General features: G+C 32.7%; 1 protein-coding gene across 1 annotated transcript in view; it reads right to left on the bottom strand.

The window, feature by feature from the left end:
• LOC129800666 (uncharacterized) overlaps positions 1-18465 on the bottom strand; it is a 169806-nt gene that overhangs the window by 87245 nt on the left and 64096 nt on the right. The window contains exons 5-6 of the mRNA XM_055845234.1: positions 12740-12875; positions 8015-8158 (exon numbers count right to left, since the gene is read on the bottom strand). Coding sequence (XP_055701209.1) covers positions 8015-8158; positions 12740-12875 — 280 coding nt within the window. The remainder of the gene's footprint in view (positions 1-8014; positions 8159-12739; positions 12876-18465) is intronic.

The following is an 18465-nucleotide window of genomic DNA, read 5'->3' as shown; positions in this document are numbered from 1 at the left end:
TTATTCATAGGACAATTTTATTGTCTGCAAGAGTGTCTCGAGAGCCACGAGTCTCTCTTGAAGATGACAGAAAAACTTCAGTTAGGAATCTTCAACACCTGTTTAAATATTCCAAGTGGAAATTTGTTCATCTTCAGGAGCTCAAGTGTCTGAAGAATTGAACTAAAATACTGTGCCTCTTTTTCTAATAATAAAAAAAACGAAAGAATAAAAAAGAAGCAAAATATAATTCAGAAACAGAATTTATCAATTTCGTGGAAATTTTTCAGCATTTATGCTAAGAGTACTTTAAAGTGCCAATTGTGCCAGAAGGTAAGTTTTCCCATGGCACGATATTGTGGTTTTATGTACTCAAACTGTGAATTATGTTTAATAATTTATCATTATCACCTATTATACCTCTAAGCCTAAATTTACTGAGCAATCTCATTTCATGTAACACAGTACTTAACATAAATTAATTTAGCCTTATGTACTGGGATCCAAATAGGTACGATATTGAGCAAATAATCCTAATGCGTGATGGAATTTCATTGTTGAATTTCTAACGAAAAACAAACTCCCAAATATATTGCAAAATGTAGGGTTGAGGTACACCCTATTGCCAAATTTGGATCAACCTGAAACGAGTATTTTAGCATTTGATAAAAGAAAATCAACAAATTGTCGGACTATAAATTTTAAAGGGTTACATGGGTCTCTCAGGTCAAAAAATCATTTTTTTTTTAACATTTGAGAAATATTTTATGAAAATTTCAAGTCAATCGGAGTAAAACTCTTGGAGGTAGAGCAGTTTTAGATATGCATTCCGCCCGCGCGCTCATATTGTTGTAAAACTTTAAACGCGTTTTTCTCAAAACACCGTTTTACAATGCGGTAGTCAAGATTACTCAGAGTCTACTGAACCGATCTTTCTGAAATTTTGCATTTGCATACTTGTTTTGAGAAGTATCTACTGTTTGAACGAAGGATTTGCACTTCCTTTAAACAGAACCATTTTTACAATACAAAATGTATTGAAAAATAGGGTAAATTTGATACTTTTTACAAAAACTTTTGCCAAAAACCCAAATTTTGTTCTCTTTTCAAAAATCCTGCGTTCATCCAGGAATCCAACTAATCCTATAACAGAGTATATTTGGTTTCTGATTTCAGATGAACCTAATGGGAGAAATCCTGCTTCCGCAAGGTCTGTTTTTTGAGGAATGGTTCCGAAAATCAGCTACCAACAGTCGAATTTTCAAAATTTTTCAAGAATTATACCGTGGCCTACCCCAAAATCCGTCCCTCCTAGGTAAGGAGGGTAAGGAGGCCTGTGATCTTATGCTAGTACCCTGTATCATAGTATTTCGCTTTAAAAACAGTGTCATCAGGTTTGGAAAGCCTACCACGAGGACAACGGTACTACAGAATATGACTGAAAGGAATGTAAGAAACCCATGCTAGCTTTTGTAAAGAGAAAACGACCAGAATAAGGTGGCTGAAACAAATTTAGGACCTTGTCTTGAGTTGTCTTGGGATCAACTCCGAACCTCTTTCTAAAGTGGCGGAGAATAGACAGGCGTGGGTTGCTAACCTGAGAGTCTTAACCCCGCGACTTGTCTATTTTTAAAGCAAATTCTAATTCTTAACTATGTAGAATAACATTATACGTAATACGAATCTAACAGACTGATACTACAAGTTTAGGTAATATTTTGAATTCCTGACAACGCGAGAATTCCGAAAAAAAGCCAATTTGAAAGTTCGACATTTAGGGTAAAGGCTCATAATTTTGACTAGTCTGCTTATAAGCATCGATGTTCCATGTTTGAAGTGCGATATTTTCAATACTAATTGACTTTTTTTGTTACTCTCTTTTCAGAAGAGTTGTTTAGAAACTTGGCAAGGGCTCATTTTCTTTGTTTTTACTAAGATTAGTTTTAATACATTTAAAAATGAATTGATATGTTGAGGTGAATTTGACTCTTATTCTGAACAACTTGGTTATTAATTTGGACAACTAGGCTGTAAATTATCAAGTCCTCTTCCTGTTCATGTAGGGGAAACGTAGAATGTCACAAGAAGCCCCGAAACTTTCCATATCATTCACTAAAGTGAGTTGACTTCGGTACTCCAAGTACGTGCGGATTCGCTCATTTCCTGGCCTTTCCGGGAGCCTTTCAAGGCTTTTCTCGCTACATCTCTTTCTTAGAGATGATGCTCCTTTGTTTCTCCAGGAATTTGTCCAACCTAGTCATCACAAAGGCTAAAACTTCACGAAATTTCGATAGAAAAACACCTGTCCAAAATAAGAAGTATCACCTCATTGGTGAATCTCTTAGAAAATTGCCCATTTCTCACATGAAAAACGTAATTCACAAGGCAAATCCCACTTCAGGTCAAATGTACAAATCACCATTAATGTGAATCAATACATAATATTCAATAAATATTTAATAATATCACTTAAAAACAGAGAAGAAATATTGTTAGTACTTCATCACAGCTAAATAAGACTGAAGTAAACACGAAGTTCTGTCATATTTCTCGTAAGCAATTCCTCACACTGAATTGTCAACAAATTAATTTCATCTCAAATTATATTCAAAATTTAACGAATTTTGTGTTAAAATCTTCCAAAAAGAACAAATATTTAGATAGAATTCATTATTCACCAAATATTAGAATAAAAATCCATAATTTTAATCAACTTATTTTTAGTGTCCAGTTTTATCCTCAAAGTGTCCAAAATAAGAAACCGGACAAAATTATGAACCTTTCCCCTATGTTTATTTAATATTTCTTTTACTTGTCTTTTATGTTGTTGTCTAAATTCTTAATGAACAACGCACAATATCTTTTGTGTTGTAAACATGTTTTTGACATTTCAAAGAGAGTGAGTGAAATCTAGATCTAATCATCTCGCTCACTCTAATAGGAAATATTGAAAACATATTTACAAACAAGAGTTATTGTGCGCTGAGCATAATTCGTTTGGAATATTTTTTTAAATATTTTTTTTTAGATTGTGCAAAATTATAGCAATTGCATGAGAAATAAGAATATCTAAGTTATTGGCAAGGTCAAGAAATAAGTATTTTAAACATGGTAAATATTAGAACTTGATAAAAAATAATCTAATAATGTTTAAGATATTGTAAGTGTGCCAAATTTCGGCATAGTTGCAAATAAGCGCCGAAGTCCTAAGTTTGAAATGCAATATTTTTAATACATATTGAAATATCTTGATAAATCCTTTTCGGGAGGGGAACCCTAAAAACTAGTTTATCATTTTTGTTTTCTTTAAATCAGTTCCTAAAATATTGAAAAATTAATAAAAAATATAGACATTGCTTTGAGTAGTATTCCGACCACTTTGAGTGTAATACCGGCCACGGACGATTTATGCTTTGCAGAAGTTTTTTTTTCAATATGTTACAAATGAATTTGGCCCATTATACTATTATATTTTAATAGCTATTTTAATCTATAATCTATTTTAATCTATAAGGAACAAAGAAAAAAAATTGAATTGTACGAAGCATGTGTCGTCCAAAGGTAGTACACTTTCTCCTATTTTTTCTTGCTTTATAATTTAGGTTAAAATGATAAAATATAAGAAGTTAAAGGATGGATAATTGTCCAGAGATACTGCCGGAAGAAATCTTCGTCGTCAATTATTTAATTTTATGGAAAATCATGACAGGATATACTTAAAATCGTCAAAATTTATTGAAATGATGCACAAGTATATTTGGAAAACGCTACTGGCAGATCCAAGGTTTCGAGTCAGAGACCTCATGATTCTCTGCTTCAAAAATTCAGAATCAGTTGTAAATCATTTGTCAAATCACAACTGTTGGAGTTTTCATCAAGAATCAAAAACTCAATTATTCTCCAGAGCTTTCGACACGAAGGAAGTCACGGAGCGTGTCGAAAGTTCTGGAGAAGAGTTGAGTTTTTGATTTAGGGTTGAAAACTCCACCAGTTGTGTTGCCGTATCCGGACGGAGATTTTCTCTGAAAAACCGCGCTCTTATTTTTTCTAATAGTTTTCCACCAGGTTTCTCGAACATGTCAATAAACTTATGGCCGACACTGTATATCTAAATCTAGGTCATAATCTGAGTTTAAAACTTCATAAAGGAGAAGCTGGAAGTAGCTTTATTGTATGCTAAATACTTTTCCTTTTTATTGTCCTTAACAGCGAAAACATGTACACTAACGGCCAAAACATTAAATACACCCTTCGTAAGCTTAAATACACGTGATTTGGACCGGGAAAACGCTGTAATATCCAGTTCTATTGACTGAAATAGTTTCGTATATAAACATAAGAACAGTTTTAAACAATATTTGAGAAAATACATGAGCTACAAAATTTATAATTTGAGGATCAGTCAAAAATTAGCTTTTTTGACAAAAATGCAAAAGTAGCCCCACATTCTAAAACTGATCTAATCTTTTAATAATCATTTAATATAAGCTAAGTACTATTAGTAAATATTATTAAGAGTCAGAAAAACTGAAAATAATACCGAGGGAATATTTTTGGTATGGATTGTGGTCGGTTTCCGGTGTGATCTGTTCTGAAAGGGGTTTCTTCTTTGAATATTGAAATTTTCAGCCCAAATTCTACTTTTTCATATATTTTTTATTATTTTTCAAATTACTATTTATTATTGTTGCAATTTCATTTCTTTTACTTCATTATTTTGTTTAAAAAACATGAATAAAATCATCAAATTTAGTTTTCCTCGAAGAATCCTCCTTTAACTTTGATAAGCGCCTCACATATTTGAGGCATCCTGTTGATCAATTTCTACAAAATGTCTGAAGGAACTTTGCCCATATATCCTGAAGTGTTTCCACCAAGACTGGAACTGATGTCGCGCCTTCTCTCGAACCATCTGGTCTAGAAAATTCCAGAAAATTTCGATGTGGTTACAATTGGGTGATTGGGGTGGCTAATGCATGTATTTTAGGACCCTGCGTTTCTCTTTCTCAAGAAGGAAACCTCTACAAAGCTTTGAGGAATGCTTGGGATCGTTATCCTCTTGGAAAAAAACCACGCCCAATAAACCGAATGCATTAGCCACGCCAGTCACCCGATTGTAGCCTCATTGCAATTCTCTTGGATTTTCTCGACCACAAGGTTCGAGATTAAGCGCGACATCAGCTCCAATTTTGATTGAAACACCTCAGGATGTGTGGGCAAAGTTCCTTCAGACATTTTGTAGAAATTGATCAACAGGATGCCTCAAATATGTGAGGCGCTTATCAAAGTTAAAGGACGATTCTTCGAGGAAAACTAAATTTGATGATTTTATTCATGTTTTTTAAATAAAATAATGAAGTAAAAGAAATGAAATTGCAACAATAATAAGAAGAAATTTGAAAAATAATAAAAAATATATGAAAAAGTAGAATTTGGGCTGAAAATTTCAATATTCAAAGAAGAAACCCCTTTCAGAACAGATCACACCGGAAACCGACCACAATCCATACCAAAAATATTCCCTCGGTATTATTTTCAGTTTTTCTGACTCTTAATAATACTTACTAATAGTATTTAGCTTATATTAAATAATTATTAAAAGATTAGATCAGTTTTAGTATGTGGGGCTACTTTTGCATTTTTGTCAAAAAAGCTATTTTTTGACTGATCCTCAAATTATAAATTTTGTAGCTCATGTATTTTCTCAAATCTTGTTTAAAATTGTTCTTATGTTTATATACGAAACTATTTCAGTCAATAGAACTGGATATTACAGCGCTTTCCCGGTCCAAATCACGTGCATTTAAGCTTACGAATGGTGTATTTAATGTTTTGGCCGTTAGTGTACCATGTGACTTAGTACCCTTGCTTTTCCTAAGCTTTTCTTTAATTCTAGCACTCAAAGATGGCCTAATGAGCATATAGAATCAAGCATGTGGCAAGTATTTTTTTTATATAGAGGTATTTGAAGCCAATTCCTAAATTGATCTCGGACTCAGGTCACAGTGCTCCGAGGAAAAAATTTATTTAAACAAAAATTTAGTATATTTATCCCTCCACACGGAAAGGTATCTTATAACCCATTCAGTCAATGTACCAGAAATACTTGAGACAGAATGTTCATATTTTGGGATTAGTTTCCTACAGATTAATAAACGAATTTTTTGAAAAGAAAAAATTTTTACCTATTATGGGGGCGCGGGGAGCCTCTGTCAAACACACGTCTTAATGGTCACTGAATTTAAATTCTGTGCTTTAATTCATTACAAACTCTATTGATTTAGAAAGAGTAGGGGAAAGTCATCTGCCTTTAAATGCAGCAGCCTTCAAATGTTGTGATTTTTTCGTTGTTCTCAAAAGCATAAATTATATTCTATTAACTATTAGGTAGCTATCCATAGTCCTCACAAATCATCAAAAAATGGAGAGCCTAGCTCCTGTTTCCTAGATGCTAGATCAAAAAAAAAAATGAAAATGAGCTCTAAACTGTAATTTTGATGTTCCACAAATCATGTGATTTTTTATAGTAAAAATCACAAATAAATCTTCCATTGTGACACATAGAAGGTTAATCAGGCTTAATATTTCTGTTAATACATTTTGGTTCAGATGACACAATTTTTGTGGGTGGCAAAAATTTGCAAATATCACCCTGCAGCAGCCTTTAAATGCTAATGTCGTGTGCCTTTAAATCCTATCTTTCCATACATCAAAACATGTGAAATCGAACTCCTACTTTTCTCTGACGAACGTCATACAAATACTTATAACCTGCTATCTTGCTCCGGCCGGGATGTTTCAAGTTGACAATTTTCAACTTCAATGGCTTTTTCTTCCAAATTTTCATGTGCAAAACAGTGCTTCAGAAAAATGTGAAGAAAAGTTATTGTTTAATGTCTTTTGACTGCAGTGATGATTTTAGTGAGTGCGTTAGGCTTCAACCTAATCATTTATAGCCCATTTAGTTTTGTTGATTCAATATTCTCAGTGAAAAGAAAACATTCAAAGGCAGCTGCCTCGCGTTTAAAGGCAGACTATGCCAGCTGCCTTCATACAAATCGACATCACTTTTATAATTTCCTCAGAAGGAAAAACTGAAGACTTGCGAGTGCTAAATGAGGTAATCATATACGCCGAATGAACAAGAGAATTTTTTGGTGTAGTAGAAAATAAAATCCATTTTGTGGATTCTTCAGAAAAAAATCTTAAATTTGGAACTCCATTTTTCGTTTGAAGGCAGACGACTTTCCCCTAACTATCCCAGGACACAAATTGGCAACTAGAATTCAAATCAGGGAAGAGGAAAGAGACCAATTTTAACAAATTCGACAGGATGTCGTATTTTTTGAGCAAAAATTTTGCATGATCTAAGCAAGAAAACAATAACAAAATGTATTTTCATCTCTGTTGGACTATTTTTTCCAAGTAACTGAAGGACTAAAGTCACTAAAAATTCGTTCCTGACAGCAATTCGGATAAAAATTGCCCAGGAATAAATCATCTAAAATCACTCACTTTGCGTATGATGTATAATACCATGGTAAGGAATGGGATAATACGGAAAAACTTCTCACTTTTTTGTTCTTTAGTGTAACGGTCGCGAGTGCAAAAAAATTCCCATACAAATTTAAATCGAAGTATGAGAAAGTGGCTTCAAATTTCAGGCAACTTGCCAGGGGCGTATACAGAATTAAAGGAAAACTTACGAAAATCAGTGTGTAAAATCACTCGCATTTACTCTAAATAATTTTAAAGTTGTAACACTTAATGAGCAATTTAACCAAATAAATTTATCGATTTATTACTATAGCTAAAATCGTAATAAATCGCCGTAATTTAATGATAAAATATAGTAAAATTTCATCAATTCATTCAAAGTGGCATTAAATGGGGAAATGGCAATATTGAGTGCCTTCACCCTGCCATCCCCCTTAATTCCCCCAAGTACCGCGTTTTGGGAGAAGGGAGATGTTGATGGCAAGGTGTGAGAGGTGCGAAAAGTATTAAGATAAAGGGGGCACAAAGAAAATCTTACATGCATCAATTTTTCATATTCCTCCTCGAGAGTGCTGCCATTGAAATATTTCTGGGATGAAGAGGTGTCTGGGAAATAAAAGCCTCGCCTGCAGATACATTTGTAGGATCCACGGCGGAATCCTAAGCCAGAAATCGCCTCACACTGCAAGCAAAAGGAAAGAAAAAAAAATCCATGAATTTTTGATATATGAATCCCCAAAAGGAGCAAAAAGACTCCACTCAATGAGAATTCTAACGATGCTGAGTGTTGAATGTGTTATATAAATGTGGATATAACATAAAAATCATCGTGAATTTATGATTTTGTATTTGTCTCGGAATAAAAAAAAACACATACACACCCCTCAACTTATTGTCCTCAACGTGACGACTGGTAAAAAAAGAGGAGCAATTTGCATTTGAATATTAAACATTTAGTAAGTATCATCCATCCCTAACTTTTCAGTCTTGGCACAAGCCTCTTTTTTTTTGGTTGCCTTCCGAAAGAAAAGAAAAAAAATGGGTATTTTCTCAGGGTTTAGAAGAAAAACAGAAAATTCACAAAATGTATGAATACACAATGACATGGGATAGAAGATGAATGTTTGAGGAGATAAATTGACTGATTCTGCAATTTGTGGGGTTGATCAATGAACAGGCATGACACAAAACTACTCATGAATGTAGATTTTGAAATCAATCTTATTGAGAAATGCTTATGGGAACATCTCCAGGTGGGAAGAAAAGGTGCTGAAAATTTGCTATCTATATAAAAGCACAAAGTGTACACCAAATGATGAATGACTAAAGGATGGGTGACATCTCTCCCCTCACTCTATTAAAATCCTTTCCTACATCAATATTATTTGAGAAAATTTTCAAACAGGTCAACAATGGGTCAACTGACAACAATTCTTCTTGCCCATAATACCTATTCTTTCGAAAAACGAATATAGTAGTTCTTTTTTTCATTGTGTAAATAATCATTAATTTTATTTAATTAATTATGTGCTTTCAGACAAACCAAGTCTCGGGATCTCTATTTTATTCAATTGTAATTAAAAACCAAGTAAAGTCTCTTGAGACAAATTTATTTTCTTTGAGTATGCACTTCAAGACAGATTCTTTTGAGATACTTTTACTTGCAAAAAATACCATTGATAACGTTAAACTTTATTCTTGAATAGGTGCTATTGAAAGAAAACATCCTGGTGGTCTTTATAAGACAATAACAGTAGAAGATCTTAAGGTTCATTATTTGCAAAGATTTTCTTTACCACTACGTAAAGCTAACTTTAATGATTTTTTTACATTGACTTTTATAAATTAATTAGACTTTCCTTTTAAATCGGTAAAGAATATAATATACAATTCCACATAAAAATTTCCAATTCCGTAAATATTATATTTCTTGTATCCCGTAAAAGCAAAATTTTTACGAAAATATGCAAAGAGCCTCCGATATAGGACAAAGGTTCAGTGGAGGAGGTTCAGTGCGAGAGGCCCTGGTCCCTTAAAGAGACATTGCAGCCACCTAAGTAAGAAAACCGACATTCTAAAATTAACAATATTTTTATTGGCGAATATGAATCAGACTTTTAAAACCAATTTAGGGGTATTAAGGCTTAAAGGTTTATCTCAGAATTTAGGCAAAAATGTTGTAAATAAGCTTTAAGAATTACTGTAGGTAAGAATCCATATTCGGAGAACTTAAAATTTTATAATTTAGTTTATTTTATTTACTAATCGAACCACTTTGTCCCTGGAATCCTTAAAAACACAAGAAATCTATGTTGATATATCTCAGTACATCCAAATTTTACATCTGCCAATACTGTTTTTTTAAATTACACAATATTATTAATATTTTATAATAATTCAATCGAATATTTTCTTTTATTGTTTTTAAATTTTTAGCTTATGTGTTTTTTTTGCTGCCCCCCCTATTAATTGATTGTTGATTTTTTATCAATTTCCTATTGCAACATCGAATGGTGATTTATAGCTTTTTAGTCTGTGTGTATAGTCTGTTCTAATATTATTTATCAATTGATTGTTTATCCTGCCTAGTTTTTTGATTACTTCTATACTTAATTTTTTGTTGTATTGTCATTACTTTAGATTCGTTATAAATAGTATTATTTCACACGTATTTTTTAGTATCTTCATTGAACTTGTAGTTTAAAACTATTCTTAGGCATTTTCTTTCTACTACCTCAATTTTTCGCCATTGTCTCTTAGAGATACGGCCCCTAATTGAGCCTGCATAAAGTAAAATTGGACGAATAAACAATTTGTATACTGTTAATTTATTTTTAATATTTAGATTACTATTGATTTTAGTAAATGGAAAAATTGTTTTCATTGCAATTTTAGGTTTTTTTTACTATATAATTTATATGTGGAATATATGTTAATTTTTGATCTAAGATCACGGGAATCTATAGGAAATATTTAGGTACTCGAGGAAATTCTTGAGAAACTTTGGAAATTTATTAGGAATCCGATGCACCAAAGAGAAATCCGGAGAGCCTAGGAAGAACGCTCGAAAACTAATAAACCGAGTTATAGACTAGAGATTTAGCCCAGTTCCCAACGGTCTCAAAATCTAAAATAACAAGTAATTTCATTACTTTTTGAGAACCTAAGGTTACTGATCCTTAAAAATCCCATCCTAAGTTAAATTTTTCGAAAAAGTCGGGATTGATAAGAAGCTAGAGGAGTTAAGCCATATAGCTAAGTCTTAGGTCTGAAGCCCGGATAAGGAACTATAAGCAGAACATATGCCCCATAATCCCTTTAATAAGCTCAGTTTCTCGAGAACTGGTCTAGTTAATGAGAGGTCTCGAGTTCGATTCTATCTAAGTGGAGACAGGACTTTTTCCTATCTCCACTCCGAAAAAACTGAATTATTTGAGTGTCACTTGCTTGATTACTGATTCTCAGTACATAAATAGAAACTCTCAAATTTGACTTTGATTAAAATTTATTTAACCTTATGAGGCTTAAGAGTCACTGCAGGGTAGCATCACAAAAATCGCATTTACAGCGAAAATGAGGGTTTTATTTATTTAAAAATTTAATAGTCTTAATAACATATTTTGAAGGCTTGAACTCATTCTGACTGTTCGTTTAGTTGCTATCCCCAGTTTAGTGTGACAAATCAGAGAAAAAGTAAGATATCTTTATGCAAAAAAAAAATTTAAATTGAAGTAAAATACCGATTTAAAGTAATCTGATTAAAATAAATTTATTTTCTACTGAAATATATGTCGTTCTACTTTGTAAATTTTAATTTAGAAAATTAAAAAAAAATTAAAATATGAATTTTAGAATACAAAAGAGTTCCAAAAAATTTTTATATATTCGCATTTTGCGCTTAAACTAAAAGTGATACTGAAGAACGAATGGTATTTTTGAGCTTACTGGATCATAATTCATCAAGAAAAAATTATCTCACTACTTTTCTTGGCATATTTTAAAGTTGGACATTAGAGGGTTAAACTGAATTACAATTCTTTTCAAATTTACCTAACATAGCAAAATAACTAAATTGATTTTCGTACAAAGCGTAGTTATAGAGGAATGTACTGGATATACCTACAGTCCCTACAATTTAAGCCGAGAAACTACTTAACGTAATTATAAACAGTACATTCTTAACAGTTTCTCACTAAGCCGTCCGTCTAGAGCAGAATGTACGATACCTTCGGACATATTTTTCATAAGATTCTTAATCAATCTGACCTATATATCTTTAATAGCTAGTGCTTTTCCACACATTTCCTGGACAGAGCCATAGTTCAAATTCATAACAAATAGAAAAAAATTGAGTTGTCCGAAGGTACCGCATTTTGCCCTAGGTTTATAACCGGTTTAACTACCGGTTTGAAATTGACGGGAGTTGGTTCAGGCTTGTTATAGATTCCAAGACCTTTACAATGAACCAAGACGTGCTAAAAACGATTGACAAATACGCTACAGAAATTATTTTTAAACTGAATTTCATTTATGGATGAAATACTCACCTATAAACCTTTAGAAACTTATCCAAAAGCTAAGTACGACTTGTTTTCAAGTTTTTAGGGATCCCAACTGTAGCTGGGATTTTGCTCTGGAAAACTCCTTATGGAGACCAAGGCTTATTGAGGTCAGTTGTCCAGCATCGACCTAGCTTTGTACCTCCCTCCGATATCTTATCCAAAACTTATCCAAAACCTAATCGAACGACATGTTTTCAAGCTTCTAGAGATCCCAAATGTAGCTGGGCTTTTGCCCTGAAAGGCTTATTACTTATTGAACTCTTAACAAGTATTTAATTTATTGTAATGCCTTAATTTTAATAATCTTGATATAAGTAATACAGGATTTAACAAATTAGGTGTATGGTATATATGTTACACTGTCACATAAGATTCTTTACCCGTAACTGCCTATCAGCTTAAAACACTTTATTAAAAGCATGAATGAACTATAACAATGTGCTATATAACTCAGCAATAACAATCACTGTTTCTTTTCTAAAATTCACCCTTTGATTCGAATCGGCGACACAGGGTTCACCTTCCCTAACTTTATTCTACCGAGACTTTTTGTTAAAGGATGACGAGAACGAGTATTGGAGTGTGTACAAAAGCACGACTTTCTTTCAATGTTTCTTCCATTTAATTATGTTTTTCTTTTGAGTTGTACCTTCTGCCACATAACAATACCAGTCCCCTAACCAACTTTTGAAAACACTCACCTCCGTTGTTCGGGGCTTGCACTTGTCCGTTCCAGCGAAGATGTTGAGGGGCAAAGAAACATCAGAACTGGAAACCCTTTGAGGACATTGATCGATGTCAACACGCCGCAGATCGATATCTATTCCCGAAGTTCCTCTGAAAATATCAAAAGGAAATGAATGACCCTTTTTTTCTCCATTCCCTCGTTCGTCTTTCTCCGACAGAATAATGGATTCGATTGTGATAAATTTCATGCAAAGTCCCAAACCCCTTTCTGTTTACCTTCCACACCCTTTTGGTAAGGAGTCAAGGAAGTCAGAGAAAGCGAAAAAAAGGCATTTTCCGCGCTTTTGCTTGGGTTCTTGGTATTGGGTGGGTGGGTAAAGTTTGCGCCTTCGTCAGCCCCAACATGCTCAAGATAGAGTAATTCAATGGGAATTTGTGCCATTGATGCGTACATAAGCTGGTCGAGCCACAAGAAGATGGGACCACAATGATGTATTCTGTCATATCTCGCAAACTCATAAAATTTCCATGTCTCTCTCGTCGATGTCTGCTGGGAAATATTTTATAACCACCAAACACTACTCAGTACGAGACAGCGTTTTTCTTTTCTTTTTCTTTTTTACTTGTAGTCACGGTAGTCAAGTAAGCACATCATTGTTTATCAACGATGCGAAACCTCGAGCTTTCAGCTTGCTCCAAACGAAATTTCTTTTCAAATTCAATTTATTTTCCGCCCTTAGAGTCATGAAGGTTTTTTTTCATGCACCAGAGAAATTTGCGCATTGAAGAGAGTTTTTTTTATAGTTTATGCTTGGGCAAATTCTATAAAATCAGAAACATTTATATAGGGCTGGTTGTTTGGATACCTCGGAAGGGTGCATTAAGGATAGGGAAAGCCAATTATTCTACAGTAGAACCCCGCTATAGGCCATCGCTCTATAGTTCACAATTTATCGACCGTTGATTTCAAAACACTGATTTTAAGTTAGGTTATGTTTTTTAGTACGCGACATACAGTAGACTCTCTCTCAATCGGGAATATGGGGCGAAATGTCATCCGGTTTATCGATAGATTTGGACGTCAAAGCCTTTGTAAATTCCACAAAAAGCGCTTAATTATAAAGAATCACGATAAAATAGGAAGAACTACAGTGAATTTCAGCGAATTAGCTGCATAATTAAGCGTGAAAATTGTCAACAAAATTTGACGCCCGATTGAAAAAGAGCCGATTGAGTGAGAGTCTACTGTACAATGTTGTCATAATTATTTTAATATTTTTGGCAAACTTTATTGAGTAGTTGTGATCCATAATGAAGAGAGCGAGGACAAGTACCACAATCGCAAAGAAAGTGGAAGTCGTCGAGCAATTTCAATACTAAAAGTCGTTGATAATTTTAAAAAATGACATGGACTATAGTGCGACCCAAGTGTCAAATCTTGAGCCAAATATGGCCTATAGCGAGGCTCTACTGTATTAATTTATGTAGTCTAAAATTGAAAAGTTTCATTATCAAATGGCAGGGTGTTAAGTACTTAATCTTTTGAGATGTTTCTGAACATTAAGAAAAAATACTTCTTGAAAAGAGGCGTGGTCTATTTTCCGCAGTGACAGCTCTAAAGCTTTTTGCTATACACTAAAAAAAGGCTACTTTAATTAATTTAAATCCCAAATTATCCATTTCACTCAAAACGATAATACCGTGAAAAAGTTTCAAATTGATTTTTAAATTATTAATTAAAATAATAACCGTAAATTACCAAAATAATGCACAATGTTACTCACTGAAACGTTTTTCAAAATTAAATTATTCATTGTGTTTTTAAATGCTCAAAACTCAAAATATTTCCCACGTCGCGGGAAAATTAACTTAGCAAATACGCTTTTCGATTTGATAGCATTTAATAGGTTGTTGAATGAATACCATTTGTGTATACTATTGAAATGAAAATTTTATGTATTTTGTATTTAGTTAAATAAATGAGATTTAGCATGAAAATTGTTTTTACTGCAAATAAGGGACCACACAATTGTGATATCCGAATGAAATTTCGAAGGGGAATAAGGGGTGATTAATTCACAAAATTCAATAGCGAGTGTTTCTAGAGTTTCGAAAAATGCCGGTAAATTTTGGTAAAATTGTGCAATTTAATTAACCCTTTAGGGACGAGAAGGTTTAAAATCAAGGGGTCAGAAAAAATCACTTTTTCTGAGTTTTTAGAGCAAAACATAGCTTTAGAAGGCTGTAGGAAAAATTTCATTTTTGGGTCACCGGTGACCCAATTGTCCTTAAAGGGTTAAAGTTCTTAGATAAAGGGTTACTCAAGATCGAAATTTTGTGACCATAATATTGTTTATTCCATGGGATTTCAATGTGATTTTAATCATACCAAGTGTGTGATTCTCTTAATAATTCAATTCGGTACTCCGTGATTCTCAATTCCATTCTGTAATTCTGTTTATCCCAGATATTTTCGAATTTATCGAATTTCAGATGTTCCTAAATACGATCAATTTAGTTTGGTTTTGGAACAATTTAAATTTTTCATTCTGCCCCAATTCGTCGCTTCTAAAGAGAAGTTTGGAGACTGATATACAATATTGAGCTATATTTATTTTACTGTAATTAGTAATATCTCCAGTTTTTTTTTTAATTTATCGCTGAAAAATCCATTTGCGGTGTTATGAGGGTAGCAAAGAGGCAATGTTGAGGGCAAGGGGGTAGCGAGTTTGATAAAATGTGAAGTTACTTCTCATTTGCTCTCATTCTCGCAATTTTCTAACTCATTTGAAGTAATTACATTAAAAAATTTTCTTAGTACACTGAAAAAACTGAGAGCTATATCAAATAAGTCACCAATTTTTAATTTACAATAAACTAAGATATGTAAAACCCGTATAAGTAATGTTACTTCTTTTCTACAGTCTTAAGTTTTAATTATTACAAAGAGTTCACAAAAATATCAATTGATTTATCAATTCCAACATTTTTTTTTAAAACAAGGCATTTTTCGAGTAGTGTACTAACGGTCGACTTGAATTAGGTAACACTTTGTGTTCAAGTAATAACTTTCGCTGAGTCACACTATTCTTCTCGATTAACTCAAGAAAATGGTCATAATTCTGTTTTAATTTCCGGGGATACCATAAAATACACCTTTTTGGAAACCTTGAAAAAGCCACTTTCGATGGACATATATTATACGGCTCAAAACTTTTTGGGAAAAAATCCCCAAGCAATTCTATACAAAAATTATTCACTTGCAGGACAATAATTTCATAGTAATTCTTCTAGACTTTCTGCTGAAATTATTGCACTACATAGCATTTCATAATTGAATTTGTACTTTCAATTGACTAACTTTTCACAAACTTTGCTTTTAAAATCAATAATTTATTATAAAATATAACAATTTTCCAATACCTTACACAGAGAGTGAGGCGGTCGATATGTCTTCCAGAGTGTCTCTCTCTTTCAACAGTACCTTCACTCTCTTTTATGAACTCTATATAGAAAAAAACAAGTGGTTACCCCCTTGGTTGAGGGAGTTCTTACTCCAAAGATGCCCCCTTGAATCATTCTTTTAAATATTTTGTATTTATATGTTTAAGTTTTTAATTAAATTTGCTATTAAATTCTAAAATTAAACAATAAAAATATTAAGCATTAAAAATTAAAGAGAAATAAAATAGAAACATAAAAGTATAAAACTTAAAGTAATTCAAAAACACTAAGATTTTCTTCACCTTAAAGTAATTTTCATACAAAACGCTTCTACTGTTTTGAAATGTTTGCTTTGAGATTTTATGAGCTTTCCAAAGAGCTCAAAATCACTTAACTTTGATTAAAAATCGGTGAAACATAAAAATTGATTAAATATGCGTAAAGCTTTGCGCAAAATCTAATTTTAAAGATCTTCAAGATAGTATTTTTAAAGAACCTTGAAATAATTTTTGACCAATAGGCAGAGGTACAATGTCACTATGGAACAGATTATAGGAAATATCTAGCTAAAAAGGTTTCCAGATCAAGCCACACAATAACTAAAATGGAGTTAGAACTGAATTTTTGAAAGAAAGTCTTTGAATTTCTAAAAATACCATTTTTTATTCCACTTTTAATCATAATTTCCCGCCAATTTCTTCAATCATATTTCCAGAGTTTCCTATTGAAGCATTTGCAGACACTTCAGAAAACCCCTTTTTATTCACGAAATAGGTGATTATTTCATTTGAAAGCTTCACGTACCATTAGCAATAAATATTAGCACTTCATTTAACTAAAATTATCCAGAAATATGACATAAATGTTAAACAAAATGAATAAACAACAGTCACCTCATTGTGTTTTTCATTGGAAAACATGGTCGATCTATAAAAAATTCAATGGTAAAAAGGTACACTTTTAATTTTTCTGAGAACTTAACAAATTGAAATTTGTGAATATGAATGGATTTTCGACTTATTTGAAGCAAAATTAACTAAATAATGAAACTGTGGTATAGAATATATATAAATATAATAATTTAGTACTGTATTAATCATGAAAACAATGACGTTTCCATTTGGAGTAGCGAAAAATTTCCATTTGAGCAGGTTTTGAATTAGCTTAATTTACCCTATATGGCAAAGTCAAAAAGGTCAAAAATGCGTTTTTCGTGTGATGACGCTAAATGGCGAGAGACTGCAACTTGGAATATTGTTCGTTTCCCCCCAAAAGGAGATCCTGGGAATCCAAATATAATCTTAATTTTCCCCCCATGCCTTCCTTTTGAAGGCTATTTGATGGTTTTAAAAACATGGCGAGGACTTCAGAAATCAGTCCATACAGAAACCAAGCCAAGAAAAGTCGATAATGCGGAAGCACTTGAGAACAGAAGAATGTCGAAAAGAAACATGTTTGTTTTTAATTAGAATAGTATCATTATGGTACTATTCTAATGAAAAATAGATATACTTTTTCTATCATTTACTGATTTTAAGTTCTTCTGTATTATCAACCTTTTTTGTTGGTTCCTGTCTCGGTTTTTTTTCCCAATTATGTCAATTATGTAAATTTGATAGTAAGATGCAGAAAAACATATTCATTAAGCCACAAGTCTGCCTTTTCACAAGGTCATTGAAACTTTTCAAATGTTTCGTAGGCTCATGTCAAGATAACATGATTTTTTCAATATGAGTCACCCCTCAGATAGGAAACAATATAATCAATTATTAATTATTTTCATAATTAAATGCGGTATTGAATGAAAAAGCATAACTTAAAGATATTTTTGGTAAATATTTATGAAATAGAGCTGTGAAATTCATCGGAAAAACTCTATTTGTATTTATTTTGGAGCATTTTAATTAACCCCTGTGGTGTTTTTGGTAGTGAGCGGTTTTTATAGAGGAAAAAAAAGGATTTTTTTCCCATCAGTGATGCCAATCAACCGCAGAGAGGCGGAAAAGTGTGTAAATGATAGCATTTTCCGGTGAAAAGTGAAATGCTGAAAGACTGTCGGTTGAATTTGAGACATTTCTATTTATTTACAAGAGGGATGGATGTACTTAGAGAGTGGAAATTCGCGACAAGTTGAGGATGCCTTTTGAGGAAATGCTGGTTGAAGAGGATGTGTGATGATATTTTGGGTGCTTGTACAGCAATGTCATGAATATTATTTATGGTAATCGCTCATGGCTTATGAAAATGGGGAGAAAATGGTGTTAATAAAATATATACAGTCAACTATATTTAATGG

Source organism: Phlebotomus papatasi, chromosome 2, assembly GCF_024763615.1.
Source record: "Phlebotomus papatasi isolate M1 chromosome 2, Ppap_2.1, whole genome shotgun sequence".
NCBI lineage: Eukaryota > Metazoa > Arthropoda > Insecta > Diptera > Psychodidae > Phlebotomus > Phlebotomus papatasi.
Note: the sequence above shows the minus strand (reverse complement) of the source record. Positions and strands in the feature narration are given on the sequence as shown.